At 41.2% G+C, this 17,790-nt stretch overlaps 1 protein-coding gene across 1 annotated transcript; it reads left to right on the top strand.

Annotated features, from left to right (window-relative positions):
• The first annotated feature begins 313 nt into the window (after nucleotides 1-313).
• On the top strand, nucleotides 314-5,550 carry rnf214 (ring finger protein 214). The gene is made up of 6 exons (XM_083904940.1): nucleotides 314-547; nucleotides 1,025-1,254; nucleotides 2,877-3,010; nucleotides 3,159-3,387; nucleotides 4,178-4,387; nucleotides 4,459-5,550. Exons 1-6 carry the CDS (start codon nucleotides 454-456, stop codon nucleotides 5,269-5,271), a joined length of 1,710 nt encoding a protein of 569 aa, XP_083761066.1. The 5' UTR covers nucleotides 314-453; the 3' UTR covers nucleotides 5,272-5,550.
• Nucleotides 5,551-17,790: the final 12,240 nt, after the last annotated feature.

Below are 17,790 nucleotides of genomic sequence, written 5' to 3'. Positions count from 1 at the left end.
GTATCGAAGAGACAGAACGAAAAAAAGTGATCATAACAACTCCATGAAAAAAAATATATACATATAGATATATATATATATATATATAATTGAAGTTTACATGACATAAAAGGTTGCGTTTTGTTATTTTTATCCGACTTGTTAAACTCTTCGCCTTTTTATGTTGCCTTTTGCCTGCTGACCGATGTTCAATGAAGTTTTATGGAACGTAGGCGGATTGCGGAACCTTTGGTCGATGGCGCTTTTCTCAGTCGGACTGTACTCGACAGCGCACCGATAGCTCATGGAGTCGAGTAGGTAGGGAAGTTGACAACTGCGAGTGAAGTAAAAACAACAATATATATATATATATATATTTTCAGTTTTTATGTTCAGTGACTGATTGGCTAACACACACGGAGTGCGTCAGGTATTCGTAACACTGCAGGATTTAAGTTTCGTAGCTGTGTTAGCATGCAGGCTAGCGGGGATGTTACTTCAGAGGAACAACGTTGTCTGAGTCCAGAAGAAGAACTGGAGCTGGAGTTAGCGAAGCTGACAGTGATAGGTAAAATAAAAAAACGTCATTTTTCATTTACCTGTCAGTTTGTTAAGAACAACTAGCCAACACTCTCTCTGTTTGTTAAAGAAGAGTTAAACCGTGAACGACTGCATTTGTGTCTCAATGAATTGAGTACTTGTGTGGTCCACAAAATAAAATTAAAAATGTTGATCGGTGTTTCCTAAACCCTTGAAATTATGTTCCCAAATGTCTTAAGATATCCGTGAGCAAAATTATCCAGTTTTAATTATTTCTTTGTTGTATGGGAAACATACACATTCACATGTAAAGCAGCTGAATTGAATCTCTACTCTTAAATCTAAATCTGATTCATGTGACACCAGTGATCTCTGAGCATTTTTAGTAATGCATTCTCGTCTAACACTACATCACCTATGTGCCTTAATGTCTTTTTGTGGAATAGAATGTAACCACTGGAGTCGATAAATAATTAAATCATTCCTTCCTTGTTTCCTTTCTCAGAGCTGGTGCAGAACGTTCAAGCTGTGCAGACAGAAAACATGACACGTGACTCGGGCATCAACACAGAGCCAGACTGGGAGAGCAAGGTGGTGGCGATGTATGAATACAGCACCACCCTGTCAGAGCAATATGACGGTCTAATGAGAAAGCAGAGTGACGAGGAGACGGTGCAAGAGAAACACAAACAACAACTGCAGAAGAAGAAGGAAGAAGCAACCCGCCAGCACCAGGTCAAAATGCTAAAAAATAAAAATTAGTGCTCCTCTCTCTTTCTTTCTGTGACTCTGTAAATGTACTATCATGCTGTTATGCAGAGTAACTCTATCATTACTTTTTTTTTCAAGCTGTCAACAGCAGCAGCACTTTAACCACTTAAGCCTAACAGGAAGTAATCCAATTTCTCAGCAACCCTTTAACATGTTTTAACCAAACTTGGTAAATAGACTCATGACATCATCCTTGGAACACCCCCCAACACATTTGGTGACCGTTAACCTTAGGGGGGATTTTAAACAGGAAGTTAGCTCACATCTCTGCAAGGTTTTTATTTATCCAAACCAAACTTTGCACATGCTCTTATGACCACCATCCTGATGATGCACGAATAACTTGGTGACCTTTGACCTCTATGAGGGCATTATAATCACAGTGAGTGTGATCATATCACAGTCGATCTATTACGTATTAATTACGAAACTGATGATAACATGTTCCATCCAGTTCAAATGCTTGTGTGTCCAGGGGTGATGGGGGAGGAGCTTTATCTTGTCGCCGTTGCTGCTCTGGTCGATTCTGCTTGACCCCTTATTGCTGTTGCAGCTTTTTCCTATTAAACCTGCATAGAACCTTTGATTATTGTTGTAATATATAGTAGCAGGACAATGATTACTAAGATCTGTGTAGGCAACCAACATATTTGCTTTTCTTTATACCTGTATCCAGGCCAAATGCTATGCAGTTATTTAATTATGTTATTGAGAATGCTTAATTTTGATTAAGTTGTTTCATCATCATTATACTATTACATGTCTAACACTCGGTTCAAATGTATTATTAATGCTATGGGCAACTATGCTGTACGGACAATACCCTGTTGTAAATTAATTAGATTGGTTGCATTTGGAGTACACTGCCACTTGCAGTGTAGGTAACACTTTATTTTACTAGCTTTTCTGGATATGGTTTACTTTTGTCGTGTGTTGAAATTAAATAAACTAAACACAGCATCCCCAGAGGTCAAAGGTCACCATTTTTGTATAATCCCCAGGATGAGGTCATGAATCTTTGTACAGTGTTTGAATATGATATGTTGAAGGGTGGCTGAGAAATGGGCTTACTTCCTGTTTTGCGGCCATGCCGTCATATTTGGATGGGTGTCACAGCCAATCTGTTTTGAAATTTGAAAAAAAACACAGTTGTTCAGCTTGGCCTGAATATCATATGCCAAGTTGCATAAAGATTGGACAAAATATGTAGCCCCCTAGCGGTCAAAGGTCATTAGTTTGGGGTGTCCCCAGGATGATGTCATGAGTCTAATTACCAAATTTGGCATGTTGGTGGCGCTAGAGCTCTCGAGCTTGCGTTGCTTACGCAGTATCACCACTTGAACTCAAGAAATTCAAGTTTTCTTAAGTAAATATTTTTGTGTCACATCACGTTTTCATGTCTGACTGCTTCTCAGCACAGAGAGGAGTTACCTGTATGTGTGACACACTACCTGTGCAAAATTTGTTCCAACAATCACATTACAGCTTGTGTGTGTTTACACCTTCCATTTAATGTCCTTGCTTGTCTCAGGTTTGTAGACACTGTGATCTAAAACATGGACACTGACAGACCGACTGTGTTTCAGGCTCTTATGGACAAACTGGAGTCTCTGCAAGTCAAACTGCAGCTGAACAACTCCAAGGCTGCAAGGAAGAATTTCTTGAAGAAAAAACAAGAGATGGCCTCAGAAAAGAACCGAGCAGAGGAGGAGAAAAACAGGTGAAAGAGAAGGACGTGTTGACTGAGCTGATCGACTGTATCTTCTTTACTTCTGTATTTTATTGACTTGTAGGTTGATATTTCAGTGGAGAAATGTCAAATAAACACTAAGTCATTTTGAAACAGCATCTCCTCTTTCTGCTATCAGGCTGACAAATGAGCTGGTGGAGAGCGAGACGAAGCTGATGACACTCACAGAGGAGCAACGGGAGGAGCAGCGAAGGTGGCAGGAGGAGCTGCAGGAGCTGAGGAAGGAGATGGAACGTGTGAGGAAGGAAGCGCGAGAGGCCGAGCAGTTAGCCTTAGCGGAGGAGACTGTAGCAGTTGAAAAGCAGAGGGACGTCGCCATGACTCGCATCGAGGCCTGGAACAGAGAGGTACAGACATCAAGGCTTTTATTTTGAAGTGTTAAAGCTTTAAGCATATGTTTAGTGATGGCCACTATGTCATGTAAAACTTCAATCACATCATATTAATAAGCAGAGCGCTGACATGAGTAACTGTCTCATAAGTTTACATACCCTGGCAGAATGAATGATTTCTTGGCCATTTTTCTGAAAATATGAATGATAACACAAAAACTTGTCTTTCACTCATGGTTAGTGGTTGGCTGAAGCCATTTATTGTCAAACGACTGTGTTTACTCTTTTTAACTCATAATTACAACACAAACTACCCAAATGACCCTGATCAAAAGTTTACAAGTTTTTCTGTTATCATTCATATTCTCTGACAAATGGTTAAGAAATCATACATTCTGGCAGGGTATGTAAACTTATGAGCACAACTCAAGCAATCCTCAAGCAAAAGATCTATGAGGGTGGGAGGCAATTCACCTCCAAACTGCAGCTTTGGGAGGCTGCTATCAAATAAGGGGTCCAAGAACACGACATGTTGCAACAGGGAAATCGGTACGACACTGAAACGCAAAATTGAGGACCGTTACGCAATTTTTCTTTTTTTTGTGCAGCAGTCCACATTTTGTTAGCTTGAACCCTGATTTCAGTTCTATTTTATCCTTACTGACCATAACCCTAACCCCATTTATGTTTGACATTCACCCTGATCAATTTGAGTGTGTTTTAGTGTGATGTATAATAAAATTGTGTATTATTCCATCCCTAGTCCAGAAAATCATGGTGGTGGTCATGTCTTTGTCTGTCTTAGCTGGGTCAGTACCTGAACATGCTGCAGGTGGAGCTTCCTCAGGACTATCCTCATGAGAGGCTGAAGTGGGAGAAGAAGGAGGCCGTGGTCCGGAGGAACCAGGCTGAGCTCCAGGGCCGCTTTCAGGAGGTTCTGCTACAGCTGCAGCAGGGTCGAGAGTTAGGGTCCCTACCCAGGATTAACGTGCCATCCCTTCCACAGATCCCCACGGTACAACACGTGACGGCACACATTTTAAAACATTTAAAATATATTTGTTACATGCTTGTCTTCTCCCACAGGCTGACCTCAGATTCAGTCAGGTGATGCAGTCAATGGTTCAGTTTGGGCCCCCCCCTTCTCCTCCCAACCTAATGGTGCGGCCCTACCCTCCACCAAGACACCCACATTACTACCAGGAACAGTACCGACCACCATTCCGCCCGCGGTACCCACACCCAAGACACCACCCACCCCCCGAACATTATTTTCAACCACAGCCCCAGGATCCTCATCAGTTCCCACCTCTGCAGAAGCCTCACCCTCAGTTCCCACCCCACATCAGAGCACCACTTAGGGTGACACCCCCTCCCAGTCTTTCACCGTCTCCTCCTGTTCAACCTATCCACCCTGTGGGTCCTTCCACACCTCCCCCCAGTGCGTCCAGTGCCACCACCTCTGCCCCCACTGGCAAACTAGACAAGATCCTGGAGAAGCTTGGGGCCCGCTTCCCACAGTGCAACAGGGCTCAGCTGACTCAGCTGCTCCAGCAGGTGAAAAGCTCCCGCGGCACCTTAGCTGGCATGTCCTTGGAGGAGGTCATTGAGCAGATCAGCCTCAAACTGACACAGAATGAGAGGCTGACCCTAGGGCCCATTGGGCGGCCAGTAGCTCCAATCCAGAGGCCTTTGCCTTCCCCACAGAGAGCCCAGGCAGCAGCGCCAAGTGGAGGTCAGGCTTACGGGGCCCGTAAACTCTGCCTCATGTGCCAGAACGCTGTGGACCCAGAGAGCCGCCACCCACTGAGCTGCACCCACACCATCCACAAAGACTGTATCAGGACGTGGCTGCAGTCCAGCAAGAATAACTCGTGTCCCTTCTGTCCGTCAAAATGATATCTGGACAACAAGCAGGCATTATGCTAATGCTAGCAAAGTGACCAGCTAATGTTAGCACAATCAACTTGTTAATGTTTCCCCTGTAACATGTTCATATTAGCGTGTAACATGCTAACGTTGGGACTACAACACATTGATGTTAAGACTAGGGATGGGACAATACCAAAAAAACAAACAAAGCTGAAATGCTGATTTTTGTTTACATTTTTATGTGTCTGATATGCGATCCAGTGATTTTGACCAGTATCAGACTGATTCAGATACTGACAATACAGATTCCCATCCATAGTTAAGAGTTAATCATGCTAATGTTAGCACTGTGACATGCTTCTGTTTACAAAGCAGCATGTACATGTTAAGGGTTACAGAGACATGTGCTGTCTTATTATTAGTTTCCATCTGCCTTGAAATAAAGTTTGATTTATGCAATACAAAAATAACTGTTGTAAATGAAAGTCTGTTTTAGAGATTCTTTTCAAAATGAATTCTATTTTATCAATCAATGAACAACATAAGTATAGAAGGTACTCATTTGCACAGAAAATCACTGTATATCACTAGTTGCAATAGTGAATAGATTATTGTTTTCACAATCTAATTATCAGCTGCTTTTTTATGGAAGTCTGTTTCACTTTGACACAAATGGTAAAAGAGGGAATGATTTAGTTCAATTGAGTTTGGGTTCCACAGAGATTGTGGTTCTGTTTTTCCTACTACACAACATCACACAACCTCGTAGCTCCCTCATTGCTTGAGTCATTACATAAAACAATGAATTAACTAGTTCATCAAATTCTGTCAAGCAAATTTTATACCTTTCTTTAACATTTTTTTTTCTGGAAATGTCACCCTAAATTGAACAATTGCTCTAAGGAGAACTTCAGATTTCACTCATGAGGAGGTGTGTGAAGTATTAGTTGTAACCAATGACGAGACACTTGTTCACAGTCACTCAGGGATGAATCCCATGAACCCTCACTTGGCAAGCATATATGAACCAAGCAGGACATAGTGTGTACCATTTCTACAATTCTGTGACACATGGAAGGTCAGCGTCGTGGAAGAGGGATGAGGATGCGGGGAGAAAGGGCCCCTTTTTACCCTGCAGCAAGAAGAAGCTATTTGTGCAATGGTGATTGCAAACAATGCAATAAGGGTGAAAGAAATCCAAAGCGCTGTCATAGAGGATAACTATGTATTTGGCAATATTGACCACTGCACAATTCATATACATCGATGAGGCAGGTTTCAATCTGGCCAAAGGGAGAAGGCGCCGCGTGGAAGAAATCACATTGGACAGAGAGCGACCACTGATGTCCCAGGCCAACGTGGGGGGTGGGGGGGGGGGATGTCACAATGTGTGCAGCCATCTCAGACAATGGCGTCCTCACCCATATCCCCCTTCTTGGTCCATATAATACACAACATCTGCTGACTTTTTGGACACTCTTTAAGGACATAGTCCCTGAGAATGAGAGTGGTGGAGGCCAACTCAACAAGTATGTTGTTGTGTGGGATAATGTCCGTTTTCACCACTCACATCTGGTCAGACAGTGGTTTGCAGCACATGATGCTGGTCGAATATCTCCCTCCCTACTCCCCATTCCTTAATCCGATAGAGGAGTTTTTCTCTGCATGGAGGTGGAAGGTTTAAAACCGACGTCCACATGCGCAAAATGGCCCCGCTTGCAGCCATGGAGGCAGCGTGTGACGACATCACAGCAGAGTCATGCAGAGGGCAGATTCGCCAGGAGATACTTTCCTCACTGCGTTGCAACGGATGATATCCGTTTTGATGTAGTCACAATATGTACTGTTCCAAAAGGGTGTTTCTTGTTTGTTCTAAATAAGTGACTGTGGTGTATTTCTCTTTCGCACAATGCTGTAGAATTGCAAAGAGCGTTTACAGTAAAAATGTGAAACGTACATATTCAGTGTCTTGTACTCACTCACAAGTAGTGTATAGTACTGTCTTGAGCATTCTCAGGTAGGAGTTCTGACCTTTTTTTTTTGCATTGGAAAACACTGAGAGAATAAACTGTCATAATGAAAACACGACAAAGCCATTTGACTATCTTGTTCATAAACAACGTCAAGACTTCTCATTTTGATGACAAAATAGATAATGATCATACTCAACAATAAGAATACCCTTAAAATAGACTTATAATTGTTCATAATTAGGTTGTTACCACTTTTATTTATTATAAAGATATTCATTTTGCTCATATGTCCATACCGTGATGCTGGTACTACTTCATCTCTCACATACACTACCATTCAAAAGTTTGGGTCACCCATACAATTTTGTTATGTTTTCCTTTAAAACTCACTTTTATTCATCAAACAAGTTGCACAAGGGTTTTCAAGGGTTTTCTAATCATCCAATAGCCTTCTAATGCGATTAGCAAACACAATGTACCATTAGAACACTGGAAATGGGCCTCTATACACCTATGTACATATTCCATTAAAGACCAGAGGTTTGCAGCTAGAATAGTCGTTTACCACATTAACAATGTATAGAGTGTATTTCTGATTCCTTTAATGTTATATTCATCGAAAAATGTGTGAAAAAGTGTTTTTCCTTCAAAAATAAGGACATTTTTAAGTGAACCCAAACTTTTGAATGGTGATGTAACTGTCAGCTTTATCAGATATTTCATGTTCCAAACATCCAAGCATCATCAGCATAAGTGAAAGCTTTACACAAACACAAATGATGCTGTGACCACAGGAAATCACTGGATCAGATACAACTGTAAAATTTGATGAAATAAATTTTTTTGAAATAAAAAAAAAATCCTATATATGGCATGTTTCACTAAGAATCTGTATCCTCGGTATCTGTATCAGTCTGATACTGGTCAAAATCACTGGATCGGATATCGGACACATAAAAATGTAGATCAAAATCATCAAAAGCATTTTAGCTGAGTCATGTTGAGTCAATAAGTTGTTCCTTTATAGTTCACTGGTATGTAATCTTCTGAAATACAGACCCGCGTTCCCCCCCTCTGATGATTTGAAGATCTGAACACACACTCATTATAAAGAGTAAACACACACACACACACACTGTAAAGTCACACATACAAACACTCAGACGGAGATATCAGCTCATAAACCAACCTTTTAAAGATCCCCCTCTCTCACACTCTCTCTCCCTGTGGACACCTCAGGCAGCTTTAATGGGAGCACTGGGCAGTCGATGGGCGAGATTAAAGGAGCCGTCTCTTCCCAGTAAATATCAAAACACACACACACACACACACAATAAATGATGTCAGTGTGGTATATTCGTGGGCCTCCCCCTGTTTCCTGCCTGAACCTTTACAGGAACCCTCTCTCAGTCTAAAGATTAGTCTCACCAACAGCTCTGACTGAAAGGAGGCGGCTGTAATGAAGGAAGGACACTGCCGAGGACAGAGGAGAGGACGGAGGAGACTGTCGGCAGAGACACCACACATTTACCTTTGACGCAGAGTTCAAAAAACGGCAGTGAATGACGAAAGAAGAGAAGTGAGACAAAGTTAATACAAGAGTTAAATGTGGAGGTTTTCTGACGAAACATGAACATGATTCATCTCAACAAAGTTTGTTACGTCACATAATTTTGTTTGTGTGTCATTTTGTTTGACCTGGATTAAAGGTGCCATATGTAAGAATGTGGCCAAAAACGGTTACTACATTCAAAATAAAAAATACCGAGGTCTTTTAGGTTTCGTTTTTCTGACATAACTGGCAACCCGTGGTTGCTCTGCAGCTGAGACTCTACTGACTGCAATGACTGGTAGACGGCGGTAGGTGGCGCCACATGCCAATGCAATATTTTGTCTGTACTGTTGTTGTTGGTGAGTTCAGTTTGTTATATGAACATTATTCCTGAGTCTCTGTGACATATTAGGAGGATTTTATGGTCAGTTGCGTTAGATTTATTACATAATGCACCTTTAAAGTAAACACATACTCCAGTTTATGGTCCTGGGATAGATTTTGGTCTTGAAGGAATATATATATATATATATATATATATATATATATATATATTCAATGTGATTTTTCAGTCTTACTGAGTCATGAAGGCACTGTGGCACACTGTTTTAACAGGAAACTGGTCACTCACTCCCCACACCAAAGTTCAAATAAATAAATGAAATCATCTTGTTTAAGATGGTCTGCATCATTTTAAACTCTACTGTGGTGTTTTCCTGTCCATCTCTCGTTAAGGGGCGGAGTTAAGGGCTGGGTTATAGATCCAACAGCAAGCGTCTCCAGGGTTTGAGGGTATTAGTGATGCTCTGCTGTGTCTCCAGTGGATCTTGTGACGCCTCTAATGTCGGTGTGATTTACAGACTGCCGGACAAACAAGCATCATTACCACAGCCGCAGGCCCAACCGACCGCTCCCAAAGTGGGGTCTGGGGACCCCCGGGAGCCTATAAGAGGCTCTCGGGGGCCCCTCGGCCAAACGAGAGAGTTTTATTCCACTATTATTTCACTGAGGAGCAGTGAGAATGAGCGATCAGAGGTTTGAGTCTCACACTAAACGATAACTGACAGACAAAATCCTGCACATTCCAAAATGTTATTGCATGAGGATCTGTGCAGCTCCATGGTGATCCACTGAGTCTGCCATAAAACAGAAAAGCTGATGATGATTTGGATGCTGGAGTCTATTTCCACAACAACAAAAACAATATAAGTAGAAGTTATTTTTTTCTTCAATTTAATTTAATGTTCAGAGTCTAAATTCTTAAGTTTTATCTTTACGGAGATAATTGCAACGATTATATTTTTCCCTTAACATTGAAAAAAAAAAAATATATAATAATAAATAATAATAATGATAATATTCAATTGATTTCAGATAAAACTCCATCAGTTGTTTAAAATCATTACATTTTCACCATCATGTGGGTTCCATGACCCACAACTAAAGATGAAATCAGATTATTCTTCAGTGTTGAAATTGATCATGTCATGATAATGTCCATTAGTGTCATTTTAACATGCATTTTTATAACATCTGCCATTATAATGTGTGATAACATGCATTATATATATAAGCGCATTATTATTATTATTATTATTATAATAATAATAATAATAATTTGTAAAAATGTAATATATATAAGTGTTTTATATTAAAATCTTAAATACAGTACTGGTTCTAGTGTGTTCTCATAATGTGTTCATTATGTTATAAATTATAATTTTATTATTATTATTACAAAAAATTCAATCAAATGTTTTGCAAAATTTATTTCGCAGTTATTACATGTTATTTACATTTTAGCACTCTTAGAATGTTATAACATCAGTAATACGCTAGAATAACATAACATAATATAATATAAAAGGTGATTTATAACATGTAATGTATCATGTGACTGTAGGCCATGTTACAATATGTTTATGTCATCTGAACCAAGTTTGTTACGTCACATAATTTTGTTTGTGTGACTTCAGTTTATGGTCCTGGGATAGATTTTGGTCTTGAAGGAAAAAAAACAAATATATATATATATATATATATTAATATGTGTGGGTTAGGTTTTTTTTCAATATGTTTAGTGACACATATTCTACACATGTCAAATGCAATTATAACATGAGGATACGGCCATTAAAACTGAAGCATGTGCTGTTCATTGTCTTTATGCACTTTCAGGGTCTCAATTTGGCAGAATATCTGAGCTAAGAAACCTCCTCATGTTTTTACAACATGTCCGATTATATATAACTTGTTGAAGTCTGTTAATGAGACACACAGCACTGAAGTTCCTGTGCAGTTTCCAAGGCTGAAACTATAAATTGAAAAGGGGGGGCGGGGGAGGGGGGGGCCAATCATGTCTTTTATTGTAACGCTCGTGTTTTTCTGACATTTTACAGAACATCATCAACGATCGGCCCTCGTCTCCGGGGTCACTCACACACTGAGGAAACAGAGCACACTGTCAATTACAGAGGCAGGAAAATTAAAATAAGACACCAGTTTACTGCCAGTATGTGTGTGTGTGTGTGTGTGTGTGTGTGTGTGTGTGTGTGTGTGTATAAACAACCTCAAGAGACAAACACACAGTCTAACGAGGTGTTGCTGCCGTTTTCATGCTCACAATCAACTAAATCGACTACGTGACACAGGAGCTAAATGCCAAACTGCTGCTCAGGAGCTGAACTGGAGGATCTGTTGTTTGGTTTCTGCTGCTGAAGCTTACACACTGTAATGCTGCCCTCCGCTGACACTAGAGAGCAACTGCAGACTCAGCTCCTGTTTGTTTCTTCACAACACACAAGTGTTAATTATCATCATCGGATAATGAACACACACACACTTGCACATCCTGGTTTTGCATCATAGACATACTATATTCCCTAGCCACTTACACTGAACATAACCATCAGAACTAAATGCTAACCCTTACCCTAAAACCAGTACTTAATCCAAAATGTCCTCACAATGTCACAAGGACAGTACACATATTATTTGTTTCAATGACGTTTCATTGATGAAGGATTTGTGTCCGTTTGTCAGTACAATTAAAAAGAGAAATGATGCGGAGGAGGGATTAGGTGAATAGAGATAAATGGTTGTTTGTCTCTATATGCGGCCCTGCGTTAGACTGGGGAACTGTCCAGGGTGTACCCCGCCTACCGCCCAATGTCAGCTGAGATAGGCACAGCACCCCCCCTCAATCCTCTGTTGGAGGATAAAGCGGTAGATAATGGATGGATGGATGGATGATGTGGAGGAACATTAAAGGGAAAGTGTGGATGCATGCAATAATACATATCCAGCTGTAGCCTGTGGGTGCTCACACCACACACACCCCCCCCCCGGCAATTAAGGTAGGATTAGATATGACGTTATAAAGGGTGCACATCATGAGCAGGTGTGCTGTAAGCCACAGGTATGTCATCATGAACAGCCACAGGCCACAGTCAGACCCTCTTCAATGTCCATCAATCCATCGCATGGTCAACCACTTAGATTGGGTCGCAGGGGTATCAGCTCAAGCTGGGGGCCACAGACTATCCTTTCCCTCGCCGCAATCGTCCAGCTCTGACAGGGGGACCCCCAGGGGCTCCCAGACTAGTGAGGAGATGTAATCTCTCCACCTATTCCTTGGTCTGCCACTAGATCTCCTACCAGTTTGACGTGCCAGGAACACCCTCCCCCCGGTTGCATCCTTACCAGGTGCCGAACCACCTCAACTGGCTCCTTTTCACACAAAGGAGTAGTGGCTATCTCTGAGAAAACCTCCTGGAATATGTGTCTAGAACTTACATTCATTCATTCATCGTCTACCCCTTTATCCTCCATATGAGAGTCAACAACCACTCACTCACTTTCACACCTACAGTCATTTTAGAGTGTTCAATTAACGTCTGCATGGTTTTGGACTGTGGGAGGACCCGGGAGAACCCGGAGAAAACCCACACAGGGGGAGAACATGCAAACTCCATTCAGAAAGGCCCTCAGTCAAATCAGGATTCGAACCGAAGACCTTCTAGCTGTGAGGCAACAGTACTAGCCACTTTTCCGCTGTGTTTGTCTTCTGAATTTTTACAGCATCTAGAATAAAAATGACAGTAAACAGACAGCAGGAGAACAAAAGTGGATTTCAGTGGACCTTGCGGCTACAGAAACGAATGTTTGGTCACCTGTTATGTGGTTACACACTTGAGGGCATTCGTGAGTAGTGTCCATAAAAAGCTTAAGGAAATGCATGCGTTTGCTGCAGCCTCAATAAATGAATGAATGTGTTCAGGCTTACATTGATCCTTCACCACTGATCCAGGAGCTTTATTTGGATGGGTTATGGTTAGAGGTTCAAAACTTAATTCGGTGTCAACAAAGTCCAAGTAAGTAAGTTGAACTGCATCAAAAGATGAGCTGACGGCGTCGTTCTCATTTGTGCTGTACTTGTGCGCACTAAAGACACTGCACGTGCTGAGATCCAATTCCTCATTGGTCAGTATCGAGACATCGATTTCATTTATTGATAGTCCATTGGTTAAAACAGATGATCCTGTCCTCCGGTGGTGGTGTGGTAAGCACAACACTCTTCTCTCACATCAGTGTTTAGGTGTCCTCAACACCAAATTGTAGAATTCATATAGAGTATCAAGAGTATACTCTTGATATCGGTACTTTTCGTTGCCACCAGGTGTGAAAATCAATACGCTGAAGTTTTGGGTCCTTGGCTCCTTTTACATTGAGCTGATTTCTTCCTCCCCAACGTCCTGTCCGTCGTCTTCTTGATGAGGCCAAAATGCAAATACCGAGTTCGACCTGCATGCAAATGACACAGAGTGTCTGCATGACGGCCTCCGTGGAAGACGAATGGTGTTTATCATTTGGTGGTCGCAGGTTTCGCACAGGACGCCATCCAATTACCTTTCTTTTTTCCTAAAGGTTGTATTTATTAGTATCCATCATTGATGTCGTTACATCAATTAATGCCGTTGACGGCCTGTGGACTTGTCACCCACCACCCTGCGCCTCTCCTGCACTCGCCTCCCCCCTCCACCCCTCACAGGCAGAAGAACCTCCTCTCCTCTCTTTGGCATTAAATGCCTGTCATCCCAGCATGGCGCGGGGGCCCTGGCCCCAGCACAGCGGTGTCAATTAAATTTGATTGACTGAGTAAAAGAAGCACACAAATAAGCCAAAACAACAGACACAAAAATCTATACATGACCACCCCCCCCCCCAACCTCAACCCACCATGGCTGTCAAATCAAGCGCTTGTCTCGTATGTTTTCATGGCATGCACCGCGGACATCCACCACCAGACAACTGCTCCCTCCTATGTGTGTGTGTGTGTGTGTGTGTGTGTGTCAGCAACGGCCTAACACACTGTTCGTCCTGGGTTCCCCACCCGCCCCCTTCAAAACCCCCGCCCACCACCACCACCTAACACCCTCTCCCTCCACACAGAGCAAACCAATTAGCAGCTGTGGAGCCTCGGCCACGCCACACAACAGAGGCCCCTGGGTATGGACTCAAATTGTTGTCCAATAAATGAGGTCTAATTTATCAGTTTAACATCACCCTCTCCCTGCTGTGGAAAAGTGGGTAGGAGAAAAAAAAAGAGCGTGAGAGGGGGAAAAAATAAACAAAACAAAACAAATTGCTCTTATTTTTTGTAACTGTAACTGGCAAGGAGCATTTGGAAAATCCTGATAAATTTGGCATTGCTCACACATCACGTTCCTCCTCTCTCTGTGTGTTGTTTAGATAATTGTCAGCCGGCAAGCTAATGTTTCATATTTGCAGCGATGATTGAGGGGCGCTATTACGGCAGACCCCATTAGGCTCCGTGGGGAAGCCGCCGAGCCTGCGTGGGAACCGTCAAAGGCCAATTTGCTACACAAACACCATAAATCCTGCCCCGTTAAGTGACTGTTTTTGATGCTGCTGAAGCGCACAGAAATAAATATACAGCATGCTCCGTTATGTATCGACGATTACATTACCAGGCACACAATTCTCCCGCGACACCCATCTTGATCAGCAGTGGTTAAAGGTGTGTGATGGTGCTGGAGGAGGTCTCACAATAACTGACAAAAAACTTTATATCTAAGATGAAGAATAAGTTTGACTTCAAACTTTGGATCAATCAAGACTCCGATTGGATTTACTTTAAAGGCGCCATATGTAAGGATGTGGCCAAAAACGGTTACTACACTCAAATTCTAAATACTGCGGCGAGTCGTATCCGCCTCCTCCTCCACCCCCTCCCTTCCAGACTCGAGGTTGCCAGAGCAGGTTTGCGTATCCTCCATCAGCAACGAGCGATTATGGTGAGCGACGAATCCTACGCTGTAAATTAAATTGACTGTAGATCAGTCACTGTGTTGTTGTTATGCTTATTGAGCCAATACAGACACCGAGTGAGTGTTGTGATGAATGCCAGTTACCCGTATGTGAACTATGTTGCATCCTCTGGCTGTTATTCAATAAACCAGGTTATGAGCACTAACCTTGCGTTGTTTATGCGAACACGAAACATAGTGTCAGGAGTGGGATTTGAACCCACGGTGGTTGTGGCATAAGTGTAGCGCTCCCGAAATGACGTCAAGCTAAAATCTAAGATTTCGTATTGTCCAGCCGCTGCTGGCAAACGCATCATCCGAGTGGACAGCAGCACACTGGAGACCAGATATTGCTAGCGTTAGCTGTGCTGCTAACGTTTGTTTCTACGATTGGAATGAATAACGTAATCACTCGACATACCAAGGTATAAGAAATGTCCATCCCCGTCAACTTAGTTAGCCAAGCTTAACTTACCCGTCTTGTAGAAGATTCTGCATCCGTTTTGAAATTCCTCTCAGCTTTCAACTCTCTCCACCGTTCAAAAGCATGTCCTATGTAGACTTTGCAGCAACCTTTATCTTGGTGTTTTTTTTACATTCATACCAAGGTTTTTTAGGTTTCGTTTTCTCTGCCATCGTAGCACAGACGTAACTGGCAACATCCGTGGTTGCTCGGCAACTGAGACTCTACGGACTGCAATGATCGGTAGACGGCGGTAGGTGGCGCCTCATCCCAAAACATGATTTCAAAACATAAACATGATTTGCGGTCCGCAAAAGATTTTTTTTAAAGCAAATATTTTAGCTGTACTGTTGTTGTTGGTGAGTTCAGTTTGTTATATGAACATTATTCCTGAGTCTCTGTGACATATTAGGAGGATTTTACAGCTAGTTGCTTTAGATTTATTACATAATGCACCTTTAAAGAGATCAGGTTTTTCCAGATGCGAGTTTCTGAGTCAGTGCATTTACATGCATGTTAAAGGTCTGATTTTAGTCAGACTAAGACAATAATTCATATTTGTTAATGTCATGTCATCGAGCTAGTCTTAATCGGACTAACATACCTGTATAATGCGATTCATATTCCTAAGCCTCCTGCATGCACTCCTACATGTAAAAGCTTAGTCTGACCGGAGTCGGGCTTGGTGTTCTGCACATATCCTCCTTGGTCTTTGACCCTGAAGTAGAAAGAGAACGTATAAACTGCAGTGCTGTTTATAGAAATAATACTGTGGTTACATTTTACTTCATCTGCATATTTCTTCAGACGACACAGCAACCACAAAGCCATGCTCTATCTCATTTGTATCACAATTAACATGTACAGCAGGCACAAAACATACAGAAGCACAGCACAATCTCAGTCACCTTTCATCTCGCCATTCGTTGTTTGATTTTCTGTGACATAAAGGTCAACAGGAAACTGATTCACTATGTATTAGCTTATACAGAGATACAGCACCACCTACAGAGGCGGAGTCAGACATACACAGCAAATAAAACTATTTTCTCCTCCATATAGACTTGGCAAGTTGACCGTCTTAGTCCGACTACAGCCTTAGCTCAATTATTATTATTATTTTTTTTACACACCATTTGAAGAACTTGATTTATGAACAAGATGGATGAGATGACTTCAGTTTCCAGCTGGAAAAGGATGTGTAACAGCAAAATAAAATGGAAAACGTATTATGAAGATAAGTAGATGTAGATATTTTAGTTTTATATTTTGTGGCTAAAATCTGTTGTTAAAGATCTGATTTTCTTATGGAATTAAATATGATTTGACACAATCCAAAAGTCCAGTAATCTGTTTATTTCAGTTTGTTTTCAATTTTCACAACAGTTTAAATTAATTACAGGAGTGTAAAGCAGCTGTCTCTCTCTCTCTGTACAAGCTGGTGCTTCAGATTAAAGTGTCTTTTCCACCAATGACCACATTTTTTTCCATGTATTTAGTAAAGAACTGACATCAAGCTCATACTCCCTCATCCTTCTCCCACCTCCAGTAAAATAAACAGTATTTTTAATCAGAATTTCATCAACACAAACAAAAAGAAATTATACATATAAACATCCTAAGACAACTGTGTTCAAGAAAATACATTTGTTTGAATTAAACCAAACATTCACTCAAGGTGACGGAATCATTTTCATCATTCACCACAATGTATCTTGTAAACAGATAACAGATATACTACACATATCTGTTATAGTCAACACTGATTGGCTTATGTGGCATCATGACACATTCATTTTTCACTCACTCTCAGTTAAAATATTCTAACCAAAGCGAATAATGCAAAATTTTATGTTGCATGGTTTGTGGTAAGTTAACGGAAATAATGGGGGGAAAAACTGTTGTTTACGGCAGCTTCATGCGAACCATGGCACAACATATGCATTTCCTGTTATCATTATCTTCACAAAAATAATTGAGATTCACAATATTATTGCAATTAATAATAATAATTTAAAAAAAAAGATATATATATAATTTTTAAGTGAACATTTCGAAGACCAAGTATTGTGAAGTAAAGATGATCTGGAATAACCCAGAAAGGATTTCATTTTTCTACTGGTGTCACACTTTTTGTTCATGTTCAAAACCTCGTAAAAGATGACAGTTTTGTCAAAAATAAAGTGTGTTTTGTTCTTCTTCGTCTCCTTAAAAGTTTTTTATAATCTG

The sequence above is a fragment of the Microchirus variegatus genome (assembly GCF_963457635.1).
Source record: "Microchirus variegatus genome assembly, chromosome: 18".
Classification (NCBI taxonomy): Eukaryota; Metazoa; Chordata; class Actinopteri; order Pleuronectiformes; family Soleidae; genus Microchirus; species Microchirus variegatus.
The sequence above is the reverse complement of the archived record's forward strand: the minus strand, read 5'-3'. Positions and strand labels throughout refer to the sequence as shown.